The sequence below is a fragment of the Pristis pectinata genome, chromosome 8 (assembly GCF_009764475.1).
Source record: "Pristis pectinata isolate sPriPec2 chromosome 8, sPriPec2.1.pri, whole genome shotgun sequence".
Lineage (NCBI taxonomy): Eukaryota > Metazoa > Chordata > Chondrichthyes > Rhinopristiformes > Pristidae > Pristis > Pristis pectinata.
In genome coordinates, this window is record NC_067412.1 from 64,840,438 (window position 1) to 64,857,553 (window position 17,116).

The 17,116-nt window shown below is 37.4% G+C and overlaps 1 protein-coding gene across 3 annotated transcripts in view; it reads right to left on the minus strand.

Moving 5' to 3' along the window:
- Positions 1-633: 633 nt before the first annotated feature.
- LOC127573398 (kelch-like protein 4) overlaps positions 634-17,116 on the minus strand; it is a 202,641-nt gene continuing 186,158 nt past the window's right edge. For 2 of the 3 annotated variants that reach the window (XM_052021587.1, XM_052021585.1), the window contains exons 8-11: positions 14,907-15,069; positions 10,779-10,991; positions 8,261-8,432; positions 634-3,876 (exon numbers count right to left, since the gene is read on the minus strand). In XM_052021587.1, coding sequence (XP_051877547.1) covers positions 3,817-3,876; positions 8,261-8,432; positions 10,779-10,991; positions 14,907-15,069 — 608 coding nt within the window. In that variant the 3' untranslated portion in view covers positions 634-3,816. The remainder of the gene's footprint in view (positions 3,877-8,260; positions 8,433-10,778; positions 10,992-14,906; positions 15,070-17,116) is intronic. The other variant, XM_052021586.1, reaches the window with a different exon arrangement.

Genomic DNA, 17,116 nt, shown 5'->3' on the forward strand with positions numbered 1-17,116 from the left:
TGCAGTGTTTTAATAATCTTTTTCTTTTCACTTCAAGCTATTTACTTTTTATGCATATTCTCAGTCATGCATGAGGTAGTTACAGTGCAGTTAGAAATAAGCGAGAAGTTTCAGATTAAGTCTTATTGTTCCTTTGTACTAAATTGAAGTTACCATAATCTGATTCATTTGTAATCTTTAACAGTCATCAGAGTAAATGGATCTGTGGATTGGATTCCAATGCAAGTATATAGAGGAGTACTTCAGAGTGAACAGCAGTTCAGTGAACTATTTTAAGGCATTGAATCAGGTTTTTCATTCCCAGTGAAATGATCTTGCTCTCCAGTAACCTCAAAGAAAGGGCAGTAGATGAGTCTGATGCTTCCTTTATTCTCTGACCATCCACACTTTTTCTGTGTGAACATACACGCCTTTCGTTATTAGTGTACTTTCATTTTTCAATTAGATCTATCAATTTTCATATATTGTAATTGTGATGTCTACCACTGAATATTTTTACAAATATGTCCAGAGAGAATTGCGCTCAAAACCCCGCAGCCTGGTTTCATTCTGCTTAAACTTTGGAAACAAAGGTTGAAGCAAAATTTGCTCATTTTAATATCTTTGTTTATTTGCAAACTGGTAACTGCAGAATAACACAGAAGGTTTAAAGATAAGTACACCAAAAGGGAATTAAGAAAGGAAAGATTCTTCACATGCTGAACAAAAAATACAGTAGAACAACCAAAGTTTTGGTATAAATCGCAGTACTGAAAAGATACTTCATTGCCTTAGCAGAGTCCATTGATACTGAAAGGCAGTGTAAATAGCTGCTCTAAGTACAATATTTGGCCTCCTGTGTTGCAAATTTAGTCTATAGTTGAAAAGATAGGATTTTCTATCCCATGCAACCTTCTAAAAGTTTATTATTTGTCCAAAAGATTGCAATCAACAACAAATTGACCTATGAAGAATGTTTCTAACTCAGCTTTTGAATCAAAATAATCCGAATTTTCAATTTATTTAAATCCTGTTTACTTGTATATTGTGTAAAAATTACAAATAAATTGGTGCGCTGTACAATAAATGCATTTTTTGTACAAAAGGATAGGTCAATCACAACTCCCCCTGCCAGCTGAATTAACTCCAGAACTGAAAGCCATTTCCTTCAGGTGCAGCAGAGGAATTAAAACTGGCAGCTGAACTGTAAACATCATTTGCATGTCAGGGCTAAAAGAATTCCGAGCTCCTAGACTTCCCAACATCCTAGAAGTACACCAACAACATAAAATTTTGGCAGAGGTATGGAGCACCCCCTCAGCACCTCTAAAAAGATTCAATTGACTGTTAAGTGCTAACCATGCCAAATACAAGTTATGCAGAGACATTCGGTATTTTTGAGTAATTTGTATGATCATTACAAAAGTGTACACAGACTCCTTGGTAACATAGGATTAGTTGCAAGAATCATTCAAGTTATACTGCTCATGTTATTTTCTTTTCAGTACAGAGCAGAGCACACTTGACAAGCAGTATACCTTCTTGTTTGTATTGTCAGCTCATTAGAGTGGTTTCTGGTACAACAGAACTGATTCTGCAGACTGAAAATTATCAGAGGCCAAATAAAATTAACATTGCTTAGAAATTTTATAATCAGCAAGACTCAGGAGCAAAGATTACGATCCAAAGATATAATTCACATTTTCTGTAATTAGTCCCTGTTTTAAAAGAAAGTAAGCTATTCCTTCCACCTCTCCTCCAGCTCATTTATGTTAACCCTACCCTGCCCAGTGTCAGGAGTATATTACTCAATACTGCAGCTTTGACTTGCACAACTTTTGACCTAGTAATGTATAAAATGTTCTTCCTTCTCTGCATGGTTGTAGAAAATGTTGTGGAATGTTGTACAATGCAAGTATACTGCTATCTGTTTGTCTATTCAGCAGGTTTGTACACTCCTGCCATGATTTTGTTGGCACATTCAAAGGCTCAGAAAACTGGATTCACTAATAATACATTTTCCAATATAAATATGATATATACATAGACATTTGGATTAAAGATTATATTTATATATCTCCATAAATATAACTCTGCATTGCTAGCACTACATAAATACACCTATGACTAACTTTGGTGTAGTATTATTGTCATTGATATACTAATTAATGCAAGAATTTCAAAGATGATTCAATATCATGAAAATGATACTCATTCCATTTAATAGTCACTTTATGCAGTAGAAATATATATTGGATCACAAGTAGGTATTTTTGAATCATCACATTACTTTAAAGAGATGTATTAGGTTGTCAAAAGTGTGGGGAGCTCTTCGAAAACACAACCACATTGTATAAATATTTAGGTTCATGTTCAGCAAAATTAATTTTATGAATCTTTCTAAACATAGAATAAATTTTGTAGCATCATTCTATCACCTACAAGCTCAGGAAATGCAGATATATGTAACTATTGCAATAATCCTCAAAATCTGTTTTGTGGCTGTGTTGTCATCAACAGAAGGTTTATTTCCTCAAATTATATGGTTATATCAAGTCACTGTGATTACTCAAGTTTAGAAAATGTGTTTCAAGCTTCATTAAAAACAACCCTTACCTTCTGCACTTTGAAATTTCACCTCAGTTGCTTCTCAGAAACCATTTGATTACTCAACTGCATTTAAAATTAAAATATGTAAGTATAATAAACCCTACACAGACACTTGAACCACTATCATTTTGGATAATATAGATTCACAATCCTGCAAAAAAATTGTTAACTCCCTGCCCTTTTATGTTTCGTTTAAAGCAACATTGGGATGTACAACAGTTAAAAAAATTAAATCATCAACTTTTTGAACAATTTTTACCAATTTGTAATCAAGCAACTTCCTTAAAATTTGGATAAACAGCTTCGGCTACTGTACAATGTAGAGTACTTCTTTTTCTATACTATGGCGCTTGGTTGTGAAGGATGTGCTTTGCAAAGTCCCAGGAGTCTCCTGTCTACTCCTGTATTGCAATATTACTGGTGGTGAGTGTATTGTGATGGCTCAGATAAAAGGAAAACAGAATTTTTGTGGAAAAATTCCCAGATGTGCTTTTCATCTCACAGTATTGTAGCCTCTTTACTGGTACCTTTCCCATGACAAAGACTTGGGCCAGTGGAAGGGAGACTATTAATGTCATGGAGTGAAGGTTACAAAGTCCTGTTTTGATTAACATATTTATAAGATGATTTTCTATCAAAGATTTGAAACAAAATTTGACTCTTCAGTGTCATTTCATCTTCTTAATTTTGATTGTTTAAATTCCACCTTTAAAGAGATAATGATAAAACTTTCTTGAAAAATCAAGCCTCTTTCACTGTAATACACAATGTTTCATACAATAACATCGACACACATAAGAACTCTTAATTTTTCTCCCACGTTGAGCGCAGCACCAGTAAACCAACAACAGTAGCATCAGTCATAGTGAAAGCTTCACTAATAAAGTTTTCCAGAAAGGCGGCTCATACAGTAGTATACATTCCATTCACCATCACTGTACATCCCACTCCATGGTGGCATCTGGTAAGGTGCACCATATTCTGGGATGAGATTCTGTTAATGATGGAGTTCTGATGACAACCATTTAAATCTGCAGTAGGCTCATGTTTATGCATTTCAGCAATGAAGCTGCATCAAAACATAACTCATTCCTTCTGAACCTCTTGTTTTGTAATTTCAGTCAGTGGTGAGGCTGATGCAGTTTTGGAATGATTGCTGTTTATATACAGTAGAATATTATTAAATCTCTGTGGTCTTGTAGAAAACTAAACATTCTTTTCAGCTTTTCATGGCAGTTTCACTACAACAACACAAGCTCCAGCTCTTCCAATCTTCAGAGGCACCTCCTGTAGGGGAGAAATACATCAGTGAATGTCTCCAGAAACACTGGTGGTATGAGGCTAAAGCTGCATGTTTAAAAGACAATCCCTTAATCCTAGATTATGATTTCCACCATTAGTGTGAAACTTCCCAACCCAATGGATGTTGCGCTATTGAGCCAAATTGAGTTGCCTGTCCACTACCAGGAATTCACAGGGAAACTAATGGTAATTGGTAAGTGGTGATTGGTTTATTATTGTCACATATACCGAGATACAGTGAAAAGCTTTGATTCGCGTGTCATCCAGACAGACCGTTCCAATCATAAGTACATTGAGGTAGTACAAAAGGAAAAACAACAGCAGAATGCAGAGCCCTGTATTGCTCGAATTCCCCAGCATAGCACTCCCCAGAACAGCCTCTCTGATCAGACCCAACATGGGACTGGAGTTCTCTTTATTTCAGCTGGAATTCCTGACTTGAAGATTAGGTGGAAAAAAGTCAGTTATTTACTTTAACCTTATTTTAATGTTATAACTATTTATTTATGTTTCAATTTTTTATTTATTTTTAAACATGCAAATCATTTCAATTTTGAAATCTTCAAAGTTTTTAATTATCTCTGAGTCAGAGTAATATTTTAAAAAACTTTGTTAAATAGCCTCGCAGCTTTTGACAGGAGATGAAGTTTCTCTACCACCCCTGCCTCCTGTCCGTGCCTCCAAGGATAGGACCTCAGTGATACATCACATGAATCCTAGTCATTGCTGAGACCTCATCAGACACCACCCAGGTTCAGAGCATCAGCTTGGTCAACCCTTTAAACCTGGTCCAGGTTCACGAAGGTAGACGAGCTCATGGGCACCGAGTTAAGGTTGTGGATCTAAAAGCGGCATAATTGGTCCAGTAGATGAGTCAAATACCCTACACATCCAGCTTTTTTTTAAATAAATAGAATATTGCAATACATACTGTATAAAAATAATCCAATTAAAATGAGCTACCTATATTAACCTTGGTTATTAAACTGATAATCAAGAGATATATCTCTCCAAGCATGCAACTGCTTTACTTGTTCATGAATCACATTGTGAGATTTGGATTTCTGCATTATAATTTTATTTCTGTTTTTATTGCTTTAAGTCCCAATGTGTTAAGTCATACTTTCACATGTACTTTATTGTCTACTGAACTAAAGGTGCATGTTACAAATACACTATAATTTGGCATTTCTTTTCCCTACCAGCAAGAAAAACTAGATTGTTCAAGTAAAATTTTTAATAATATTTACTTCAAATATGTGTGGTTCTTCCATGTAATTTTATGATTTGAGTCCAACTGATCTTTAGCTTAGACCATATAGCAATTATTGAATTGTCCAAGCTACTTCCAAAAGATTTCTCTGGGTGATTGAATAGAATTTTCACTGCCCAGCTGGACAATGTTGCTCTGCTCAATTACAAACAAAAATACTAATTTATGCAACTGAATGTCACTGAGAAGCACAATCCAGATTTTATATAAATTGCATTGAGATTCCTCTTCTTCAAAGAATTTACAGATTTTTTTCAGTGTTAAGAGTGAATTCCAGTTATTTGGAAAGAAGATCTTTGCAGGACCTCAGTTTCATGGTTTTATTTAGATAAGTTTTATTAATTGCCCTGACATCTTGTCATTGATGTCCCAAATCTCTCCCTTCTTATGATTAATACCAGGGCTAACATCAGATATAAAGATTACAGAGCATTTATCCGTATTTCCCCACCATTTTTAGCCAATATTTACTAGTCCATTGTCAACCATTTCACAAGAGGATTTAACAAATTCTCAAACCCCCCTTTCAAGTCCAGTTGATTCCAGTTACAGAATATGGTAGGTGGAATGTCCCATAAGAGATGGAGTTCTTAGTTGTTATATTCAGTAGCCAAATCACTTCCACAAGCAGCAGGAATGGATATGTGCAGTACTTGGTTGTACTGGTGGTGGGTAGAAAAGATGGCTGTTGATACAAAATAGAAAGGAGCATGTAGACATGTTTAATAAGAAGAATAGATAACAATAAAAGAAGAGGAAAAGGATAAACTGAAATTGAAGAAAGGAGTAAATGGCTGGACATCAGAGCACAGTAAAAAGTGAGGAGAGAAGGGAATGAGGAAGGGGTGATGAAAGGAGGCAAATACTAAGAGGCACACTTTAAGGGGACAAGGAGACATTAGGAGTAGAATTTTAGGCTTGAGAGGAACTAAGGTGTTACCACTATGAGAAAGGAAGAGCACTGATTGAATAGAGGCTGGTTCTCCCAGAGTGAACTGACACAATTAGCCAAGAAAGGACTACCAGGCTGAACTGAAAATCAGAGGGGTGTGCTTGTTTCAATAAAAAGGGTGAAAGAATGATTGCACTTGTATTGGTTAGGAAGGGGCGATGAGTCCCCGACACAAGGGGTTGTAGGAAGAAACTGTCTGAAGGGTGGGCATTTAGATGAGGTTACTTGTCCCTGAACTATGATCAAGAACCGGTTGAGACAGCACGAGGTGAATGGATGGTCAAACTGATCAATTTATATCCAAACATTTTGTCTAACCGTGTAAAAATGTAAAGGTGCTTAAAATTAACTGGAAAGAAGTAATCTTAATGGAAAAGATAATATTTTCCAGGAAAGGACATCTTAGATCTCCTAGAGAGGATCCATAATCTTTGTGTCTTCAACTTCAATGAACTAACGTAGGGTTTTAAAATGATTGGTATTGGTATTGGTTTATTATAGTCACTTGTATAGTGAAAAACTTGTCTTGCATACTGGTCGTACAGATCAATTCAGAACTTCCACAGAATAGATGTACAGATGGTTTTCACCATGTGCTCTGAAAGAAGCCAGAAAGTGGAAGGGGATCACTATTAAAACTAATAGGAAACTCTGCAGAAATTTCCTTACTTGGTGTTGGAAGTGTAGAACTTACTCCATTGAGTGGTTGAGGTGAATAGCGAGATGCATTTAATGAGAAGCTGGAGAATACATCTCGGAGAAAAGAACAGATTACCTAAAATGAAATAAACTGGAAGCATTAATCCCAGCATTAATTGGTTGGGCCAAATGGCTTTTTTGTGTGCTGTAAATTCTGTGTGAATTTTCATTGATGATTGACTCCTACTTAAGTGCCATTCCTCAGAACCTAAATAACTTCCTTTTCTTTATAAATATTTGTGCGTGAAGCTGAACCATTCCAATCTTCAGCCACCACGGCCTATAGAATTATTGCAGTGTCCAAACAGACACTTTCCACAGGTTGGACCAACCACAAAATACAGGATGTGTGTATTTAGGTGATGAGACAATCCTTTCACCTTTCTGCCATGTACAAGGCACGACACGTGTGATAGAAGAGTCTCCATTTGTCTGGATGAGTATAGATCCACTACAAAGCTTGATTGCCCCACCCCCTCCCCATCCAATTGCCTGTCATTAACATTCACTACTTCCACGGCTAGCATAATATGAATTTAGCCTGCCATCTGTGCAATACTGTGCAACAGTCTCCCCACCTCAGCTCCTGACCCACCCTGATTACTCTTCTCTTGCAAAGATGATGTCTCTGTGCTCACACTTGCACACATTCTGTACTCACGTCCTGTAACTCAGTGTTCATGCTCACATCCTGACATTCTGTACTCACACTCACATCCCATAACTCTACACTCAAATTCATTCTTACCATTCATAGTCATTCCCATCATTGCCACTTCATGCTCAAAAATTGGGAGGAAAATAATTTGATTGAAGAGTTAGCTGCAACTGTGCGTTGTACTTGCAGATAATCATGAGCTTCTGGACTGTCAGAGTCTCACACTTTGCATTTGTGCCCTGATTTCATTTATGCAAGCACAGATTAACACCATCACGGACATGGAATTGTTTCCAAATAATATTGCTCTTATTTAAATTTGATAAAGTAAGGCAATTTTGAGCTTGTCCCCAGTGTCAGGACTTTAATCAAATTTTTTACCCTCATGTTTCTTTCATACCTTTGTTATGAGTTCTTTGTTTCACAGATAATGAGTTGTAACTGTATCTAATATTCAGTATACCCAGAAATTAAAATAAAAAGATATGCTCCTTTCAATATACTTATGACCTTTAGCACACTTCTCCATGTTGGAATTGAAGGCTGTGGGTAGTAATGTCTGTAGCAGAGGTTGAAACTGTTCCAGAGTCAATCTGCTCCATACAGATGATGCATTTGAAATATGCTTTCAAAACTTAGTAAGAAATAGATATATTTCCATAACAGGTATCATTAAAATACTGCATTCTTTGATATACCTTCTTGTTAAAAAATTCTGGATAAATCCTATATTTAATTTAACTGCATATTTATCTGGCATTTTATTACTTTTTCCTGATGTTATTACCTCTGTCCATTCATTATTTTGTGCATCATATGATTCTACAGTGTTTAGGTAAGTCTGTCCATCATATCCTCCCACAGCATAAAGTTTGTCCCCAAGAAGGCACACTCCAACAGCATCTCTTGGAACACTTAAAGGTGCCACGGTTGTCCAGGTGTCTGTTTTGGGATCATACCTACAAATTTAAGAATGAGAATGGCTTTTAAAACTATGGAAGTCTTATCAGTGTATTCTCAGAACCAATTATAGTAGTTTATGATTATAATACTGATTGGCTTATGAATTCATTAATGTTACCCATTTTTAAACTTTTGCACATTTATTTTTCTTGTTCAATCACTGATGTACAAATATATATAAACAGAAGATTAAACAGTGAAAATAATCTGATCACGAGAATGGAAAACAAATTTCCACTTACAGTTAATTAAATGGTGATTGGGAAATGGTGATTGGGAAGTTTCATGAGAAAAAAAAATTGGAGTCCAGATTTTAAATACATAGCCTTGTATACAAAAAGAAGTAGGTGATAACGCAATTGCAGAAGATACTAGTTCGATCACAATTGGCATACTTGGGTAACTTTGCATAATGAGGCTTCAAATACCAGAAGACTATAATTGCCTGGATTGGAAATGCTGCCCAAACATGTTCAGTTCTCTGACCCATACACTCACTTAACAAGGTTCAGCATTAGTATTAAAATACTTGACTAGCCCATTACAAAAAAAGTCACAGAATCATAGAAAGTTGTACAGTACAGAAATGGGTCCTTCACCCCACCATGTTCACACTGACCTTTTTGACCATCTACACTAATCCCATTGGCTGATATTAGGACCATATCCTTCCATGCCTTGCCCATTCATGTGTCTGTTAAAATGTATCTTAAATGTAGTTATTGTCTCTGATTCCACAACCTCCTCTGGCAGCTATTTCCAGATATCAATCACTGTCTATGTAAAGAAAAAGATTCCTATCAAATCCCCTTTAAAACTCCTTTCTCTCACCTTAAACCTATGCCCTCTTGTTTTTGATACCCTTAACATGGGAAAAAGATTCTGACTATTGACCTATCTAAAACTCTTATTATTTTATATAATTCTATTAGGTCATGCCCCAGCCTCCTTTGCCCCAGGGAAAACAAGCGCAGCCTATTAAATCTCTCTCCATGACTAAAGTCCCTCAATCCAGTTAACATCCTGATGAATCTCCTCTGCATCTTCTCCAGTGCAACATCTTTTCTATAGTTTGGCGGCTAGAACTGCACACAATACTCTGTGTGGTCTCACAGGTGTTTTGTAAACTTGCAACATATCATCCCAATTGTTACATTGCCCCAACCTATGAAGGCAAACATTGCCATATATGCCTTCTTTACCACCCTATCTACCTGTATGGTCACTATGGGAACTGTGAACTTATATCCTAAGGTCTCTTTCTTCATCAACATTCTTTAGCATCCTACCATTTATTGCAGATGTCCTATCCCTATCTGACTTCCCAAGATGTATCACTTTGCACTTTATGGGATTAATTTCCATCTACCAATGCTCTGCACAACTTTCCATAGACTGTAGCCTTAGACTGTCTTCCTCGATGTCCACCACATCACCAACATTTATGGCATTTGCAAACTTACTAATCATACTTCCTACATTCACATTAAAGTCATTAATATATACCACACACAACGCGTTCCAGCACCAATACTTGCGGTACACCACAGGTCACTGACTTCCAATCAGAAAAGCATCATGTGCCTTAGTCTTCTGGGCCAGTCTGCCATGCAGAACCTTGCCAGAGATTTCATAAATATCCCTATAGACAACAACTACCTCCTTGCCTTCGTCATTCTTCGTTACCTCCTCAAACAACGCAAATTAGTGAGGCAGGATATCTCCCACACAAAGACATGCTGATTATCCCTGATCTGCCCCTGCCTTTCCAAATGTACATAAATCCAAACTATTGGGATTTTCTAAGATAATTTACCTATCACTACATAAGTTTCTCCAGCTTGTAGTTACCTGATTTATCCCTGCTTCCCCTCTTCAAGAAAGGAACAACATTAGCTATCATTTATTAATAATCTTGTTGTTATAAAATCACATATATTGAAGGCATTTCACTTACAAAATTCAATCTCAAATTAAGTAAACGCATATAAAATAGAGAAAATATTAAACACAAAAATCCTGCTGGTATTTTGTTAATGATCATGTTATTTGGAGCTCACACCGACGTAGACACAATGAATGAGGTGGCAACTCCTGCACTGATACTTGAGATCTTCAAAGGAAAAGCCGATGGAGATGTACCAAACAATGAAATGTTGTCAGTTAGTTTTCTTTTCTATGTTGTATAACTGGGTTATAATCTTACTGTGATGAAAGCCCAGTTTCTCAATTCCTGATATCCCTTAATGTCAACAGGATTATTCAACAGCATGCATCTGTGCCTTTGGGAAGGAATGGGCATAAAGCTAGAGTATAAAGAAGGCAAACGTGGTCATTCTTACCGTTCCACACAATCTGACAATCTAGAACAGTGGTTAGAAGCAGGGGCATCATGTCCTCCCACAGTATAAAGAAAGCCATTGCATGTGGCAACTCCAACTCCACCTCTTCGCTTGGACATGGGTGCACACATGCTCCACTTATTGGTATGAGGGTCAAAACACTCCATTGATCGTAGGCAGGAGCTGCCATCTCGGCCACCTACTGCATACAGTCTGCAAAACACAACGTTTACCTTCAGCATTGTATAACATCCATAAAAAAATCAAAGACGTATTTGCATTGAGCCTACTGCAACCTATGGACTTCAAAAACAACTTTACAGCCATTGAAATTCTCCTGCAGTGTAGTCACTGTTGGTACATGGCAGCCTATTTACACACACCAAGCTCTCATAAACACCAATGTGAGGGACTGAGTGAAGTGAGGCAGGGAAATAAAATGATGGGTTACTGTCAGGTAGGATCATCCTTACAGACTGAATAGTTGTGTTAAATAAGGTAATCACCCAGTCTACATTCGATCTCCCCAGTGCAGAGTATACAACACTTATAAGCCTGGAAAGACAGGAACAGTTGCCCACTCAAATTCTCAAGTCTCTTTCATCACTTAATGAGTTTGTGGCTGACTTGTGACTAACATCATTTATCTGCCTTTCTTATTCTATTCTAACCTTTAGTTAACAAAAATATATCAATTACAGATTAACAATTAACAATTGATCTAACATCCATTGCAGCAAATACAGTAAACTAAATTCAAAGAAGCTGATCACTGCTTCACCTGGAAAGTTGGTTTTCCATTCCCACAGGGTAGATGCTGATTCACAATGACAACGTTGCCATCCTTGTCAGTAGGGTAGTGAGAATGTATGGAGTGGTCTAGATATCTATGTGCTCTAAGTTCAGATGTCAGCAAAGTAGACTTGGCTCTGATGCTAACCATTGAAAAATGGAAATCCACTGTCCATGTTATTACACAAAAACAGCAAGTTAGTGAAGTGTCAGATTGCTATCAAAATTCCAGGAACTAAACCTAAGCATATCAGAATCACATGTGAGAATGGAAGAAAATTTGGAAGGATGCTGAACTGAATACAAATAGAACATGATCCACACATAAGAAAACTAAAGGTTAAATCTTGACTTGTTTGTATTGTGCATTATGAAAAGAGGACAGCAAAGAATATTTTTAAAATAAAATTTACAAATATTTTCACTAATTGGATTGGACAGTACAAGTGAAGTATGATATCAAAATGATTTAAGTTAATACAGATTTGCTATGTCTCACAATGCTACAGGGAGTTAGATTCTAATTAGCAGTGATTAAATTCCAATTGATATTTTTAGATTGTTAAGTGCTGTTCAGTTCTGTTCTGTCCCCAAGGAACACTGGACAAATTAAAGGTCAGTCTATGTGAAATATTAAGATTGTTTATTCCATTTAATGTGATTGATCCTGATGGAATTAGAGGAGAAAATCTTGTAAGGTGAATGCTGATGCAAATTGCCATTGATTCTATCCCTGGAATATCTAGAGTGCAGAACATTAACATTATTTTCCATGCAACATTCTTCAGCATGTGTTACTCTACCCACACTTATTATTCAGAATAAACTCATGAGGCTTCCTACTCAAATCACATCCTTGCTATAGCATGCATTGGAAACCCACGGGGTCACAAGAAGAACGTGCAATCTCCACGCAGACTGCACTGGAGGTCAAGATCAAACCACTCTGCTTGTTATAGCTCAATAAGTCAATAAGAATAACAGAATTAAATTCTCCTCAGGAGATAGTTCTTGCAGGACTTTCTCACTCTTGCACATTTAATTGTTGTTCCATCTGTTACAGGTTCAGAGGGTCATTGTGTCATTCAGCACAGAAATACAACCTTCAGCGCATTGAGTTTGTGTCGATAATGAAACTCCCATTTACATTAATCCTAGACTGATCCCACTTTTCTCTCCCATATTCCCATCAACTTGCTCCCACCTACACCACCCCCCACCCCCAGATTCACCACTCACTTACACAAGAGGTTGCGCGCATCTTTCAGATGTGGGAAGAAAATTGAAGAGGAAACCCATGTGCTCACAGGGAGAATGTGCAACCTTTACACTGACTGTTCCTAAGGTCAGGATTGAACCTGGGTCTCTCACTGTGAAGCAGCAGCTCCATTAGCTGCACTGCTGCACTCATTGTATCTCAAAACTATTACCTTTTATTGTTCTGAATAAATTGGTGAGAATAACAGAATTAAATTCTCTTCAGGAAATGTTCCTTGTAGGACTTCCCTCCTCTAAATTGACACATGACTTGAATCATCATCGTAAGAACATTTTCCACTTCCTTGGCAATGCAGTAATGTAATTAGACATGATTCTGCTGATTAAATGACAAGTAATTGTGTGAAGAGGGGAAGATCTGTTGTAACAATACAGCCTTTACATGAGTGCACTGCTAACTGCAGTCTCTGCTTCAGCTGCATTACCATAACATAGGTATATTTATAAGGTTGTGGTGTTCCTATTGGAGAAACCTGAGCACCTGCTTTTCCTTTTCTCTTCTGCAGGTTGCCCTGCAATTGTGAATGGTTATTATTAACAACGTTGGCTGTCTTGTGAACAAATTGAGCACACAGGATTCTTTCACATGTTGGCAATCCTGCTTCCACATTTGGATATGTGGACCTTCCAGATAGTGAAAAGGTACTCAGTGAGGTCTTGGCTTTGAACTCCATTGGTGGATAAATCCAGTTTGCAAACGTGAGTCTATTTCTATCCTGGCATATTTCTGTGGAGCTTGCAGAAAACAATTGCATGCAAAATCCCTGGCTTGTTCTACCATTCAGATCCCTGAAGGTGTATGTGATAAAACAAATACAATAAATAACATATATTAGTATATAATGTAAGGTACAGATCAGGGTGTGAACCTGCAGCGTTCCTACCCTATCTATTATAAACAGAGGTGCTTAAAACAGACATTATTTGAATGTGATGCTCATAATGGATTTTTGAAACATCCAAATAGCTGCACAAAGTGTTAAGATATTTTAAGTAGACAAATATTGCATACATTGAACAAATCATTGTTTGCAAGTGATCTTGTGTCTCTCTTTAAACTTGAGCTTGCAATTATTAGACTAAAAAAAGAGCAGATCCCAAATCGACCTATCTTTTCGATGTACTGTATATGTGGAATGTTGTTTCCCACCCCAGGCCCCAATTTCAACCTCCATTTCTCTGAATTTTGTTGCAATCCTTAACTTTATGTCTTCTCAAACATCCAAGGTGCCCTTTCCATCTTTGATCTCTTGCACCCCAGAAGGAAGTTCTGCGTTATTTAATAGATTCCTCCCCAATGCATTCTGCAAAACATTGCCTTTTATTTCCCCCCTCATTTTCTCCCATCCACCTATCACTTCATTCCTTCCCCATTCTCCTATAAACCAGGGTGCCTGAAGCAAATGCTCTTTGGATGCGATAAGCTGCTTGCAATTAGCTTCTCGTCTGTCATCAAATGAATGGTCAGCATATAAAATGTTAACAGATTTGGGTGGATGTATGATGCACACATTGACAAAAATTGTGTGAATTAGTTCCTTTGAAGGGGAAATTGATAACAACACCAGCAATAACCTAAGACTGATTTAGTACTGATTTACCTTTCCTACATTTTCTGCTGCCTGCTTTAGAAAGTTCCTCATCTAATTATATCAGTTTTTCCCACTTCTTCAAAGGTAATTTTTTTGTGCCCTATTTATTGTTTTTTAAACATGACTTCTATCTTATGTTTCCAACTGTGCCTTTCTTTTTCTGTTGTTCTGTCCTATAATACCCCTATCTTTTGGAAGATACGTATATACAGCATTAACGTATTTCTTCAGGTGCAACTGACCTGTTGCGTACATCCAATCCTACTGCAATTCTTCTTAAAATTCAAAGATGATTATTGGTTTATGGAATCCATGCATGAAATCTTATTTGAATTATAATGCCCTAAGTATCAATTTTAATTTGTTCATTTATTGATCTGATTAAGTTACATGATTGGAAAGTTATGGATGTAATTTACTAGTGAGCTAATGTAAAGATTTAACAGTCTACTATGCATCCACTTACTTGCCGTTTAATGCTGCAACTCCAACAGTGCTTCTTGGAGTTGACATGCTGGCAACGTAGTTCCACTGACGGGCTTGTGGATCCCATCTCTCCACTGTGTTCAAGTAACTCCACCCATCATGTCCACCAACTGCATACATTGGTCCTTCAAGTACAGCCACTCCTAAAATAAAATTGTCCATATACAAGTTTGAAGTTCAGAACATCTAATATTTAATATAGTGGCAGTTAAGTACTAAATAAATCCAGCTTTAAAAAAAATACAGCTTGAAGAAACTTTCCCAAATAAACACAACATTCTGTAATAGGAATCACAAAGAACAAAATGTTAATGTCTAAATGAAATCAATCTTTATGTGATATACACAGATACAACTGAATTATATTAAGGGTGAGAGTGCTCTGATTTGTTGAACCTCATTAATTTTCTCCCTTTTGCATTAAATTGTATGTGCACAACATACGGCATGCAGTCTATGGGCTGAGCCATTTTGGCCCAACCACACTTGATGCCTCTGCAACTTCTGGCCTGACTGGCCATTCATCATCTTGCTGAATAGTCCATGGCTCTGCCAGCGATTGTGAGAGTGGAATTGGCATTGATATGGGATGCCTGCTTTCCTATAAAGCCAACAGAGGTTGTGGGCCAGGTGTATTAGGACAGCTCCAACTGCTTTAAAAGAAGCAGCCTATAGTGTCATCAGGCTGTAGGCTGGAGAGGAGAGATGACTCCCCCATGTTGTCCACTCTGTCCCCAGTGCCCACTCAATGCAAGGTCCATGGACCTTTTTGGGTCCAGTCTGATCTTCCAAGTCGATATCAAGCTCTAAACCCCATTGCACAATATCAGTGGGTACAGCTCTATCACACAGTTCTGATGGAAGTTCATCAACCTACCCTGGTAATTCTTTTTCTCTCTCACAAATGTTAAGTAGTTTCTGTCTTATGCAAAGTGTTGATGTGGTTGGCAAGATGTAAAGGACCACTGGAAATGTGCTGAGGGAGTAATATTCAGAAGAATGAGAGGGGATCTTACAGAAACATATAAAATTATGAAAGGGATAAATAAGATAGAGGCAGGAAGGTTGTTTCCACTGGTGGGTGAGACTAGAACTAGGGGACATAGCCTCAAGATTTGGGGGAATAGATTTAGGATGGAGATGAGGAGAAACTGCTTTTCTCAGAGAGTAATGAATCTGTGGAATTCTCTGCCCAGGGAAGCAGTAGAGACTACCTCATTAAATATATTTAAGACACAGATAGATTTTTATATGGTAGGAAAATTAAGGGTTATAGGGAAAAGGCAGGTAGGTAGATCTGAGTCCATGGCCTGATCAGCCATGATCTTATTGAATGGAGGAGCAGGTTCGACGGGACAGATGGCCTACTCCTGCTCCTATTTCTTATATTCTTATGTAGCGCAGCAAGAACCAGCACAACAGGGAGGAGGTGAGTGAAGCAGTGCAAACTATGGCATTAGTGTCTTTAAACATGAATAAAAATATTGAGATCCATTTATATTTGATTCAGATAAGACATGTTTCTCGTGAACGGCTCTCAGAAGCAGTTTGGATTGTAAATCTTGCTCTCCCCACAAAAAGGTTGTATGCTAATGGTTTACTCCAGTTACAATAGTGCTAGGCACTCCACAGTACCTTAACTTGAATTTCTACCTTCATGGATGAGACTTGACGGGAGAGGTAGTTCTTAATAATTGTAACGTCATGCTTACAATGACCAATTCATCTTATTTGAACAATCACCAACATCAATTTAACACCAGTAGGGAAGTCAAGACCTGAGTGTTCATTGATATTCAACATTTGGGAAAGGTATCATCATGGTAATACTTAACAATGCATGATTATCATTATAGTGGTGGAAACAGCACTTTGTGGAGTACAGCTATACACTGCTTCAGCAATGTAGCTGGAAAGAATGACAACTCCAACACATCATGACAATGTGAACATTATTCTGATAGGGAAATCCAGATAATAAAATAAATCACTCAACATTATTTGTTGGAATAATGGGAATATCGGACAATTGTACTAATCGCGTGATATTCACTTCAGGAAAGGGCGCAGTATACATGCACCTGTCTACATCAATGGTGCTGAGGTCGAGAGGGTTGAGAGCTTCAAGTTCCTGGGAGTGAACATCACCAACAGCCTGTCCTGGTCAAATCACATAGATGCCATGGCCAA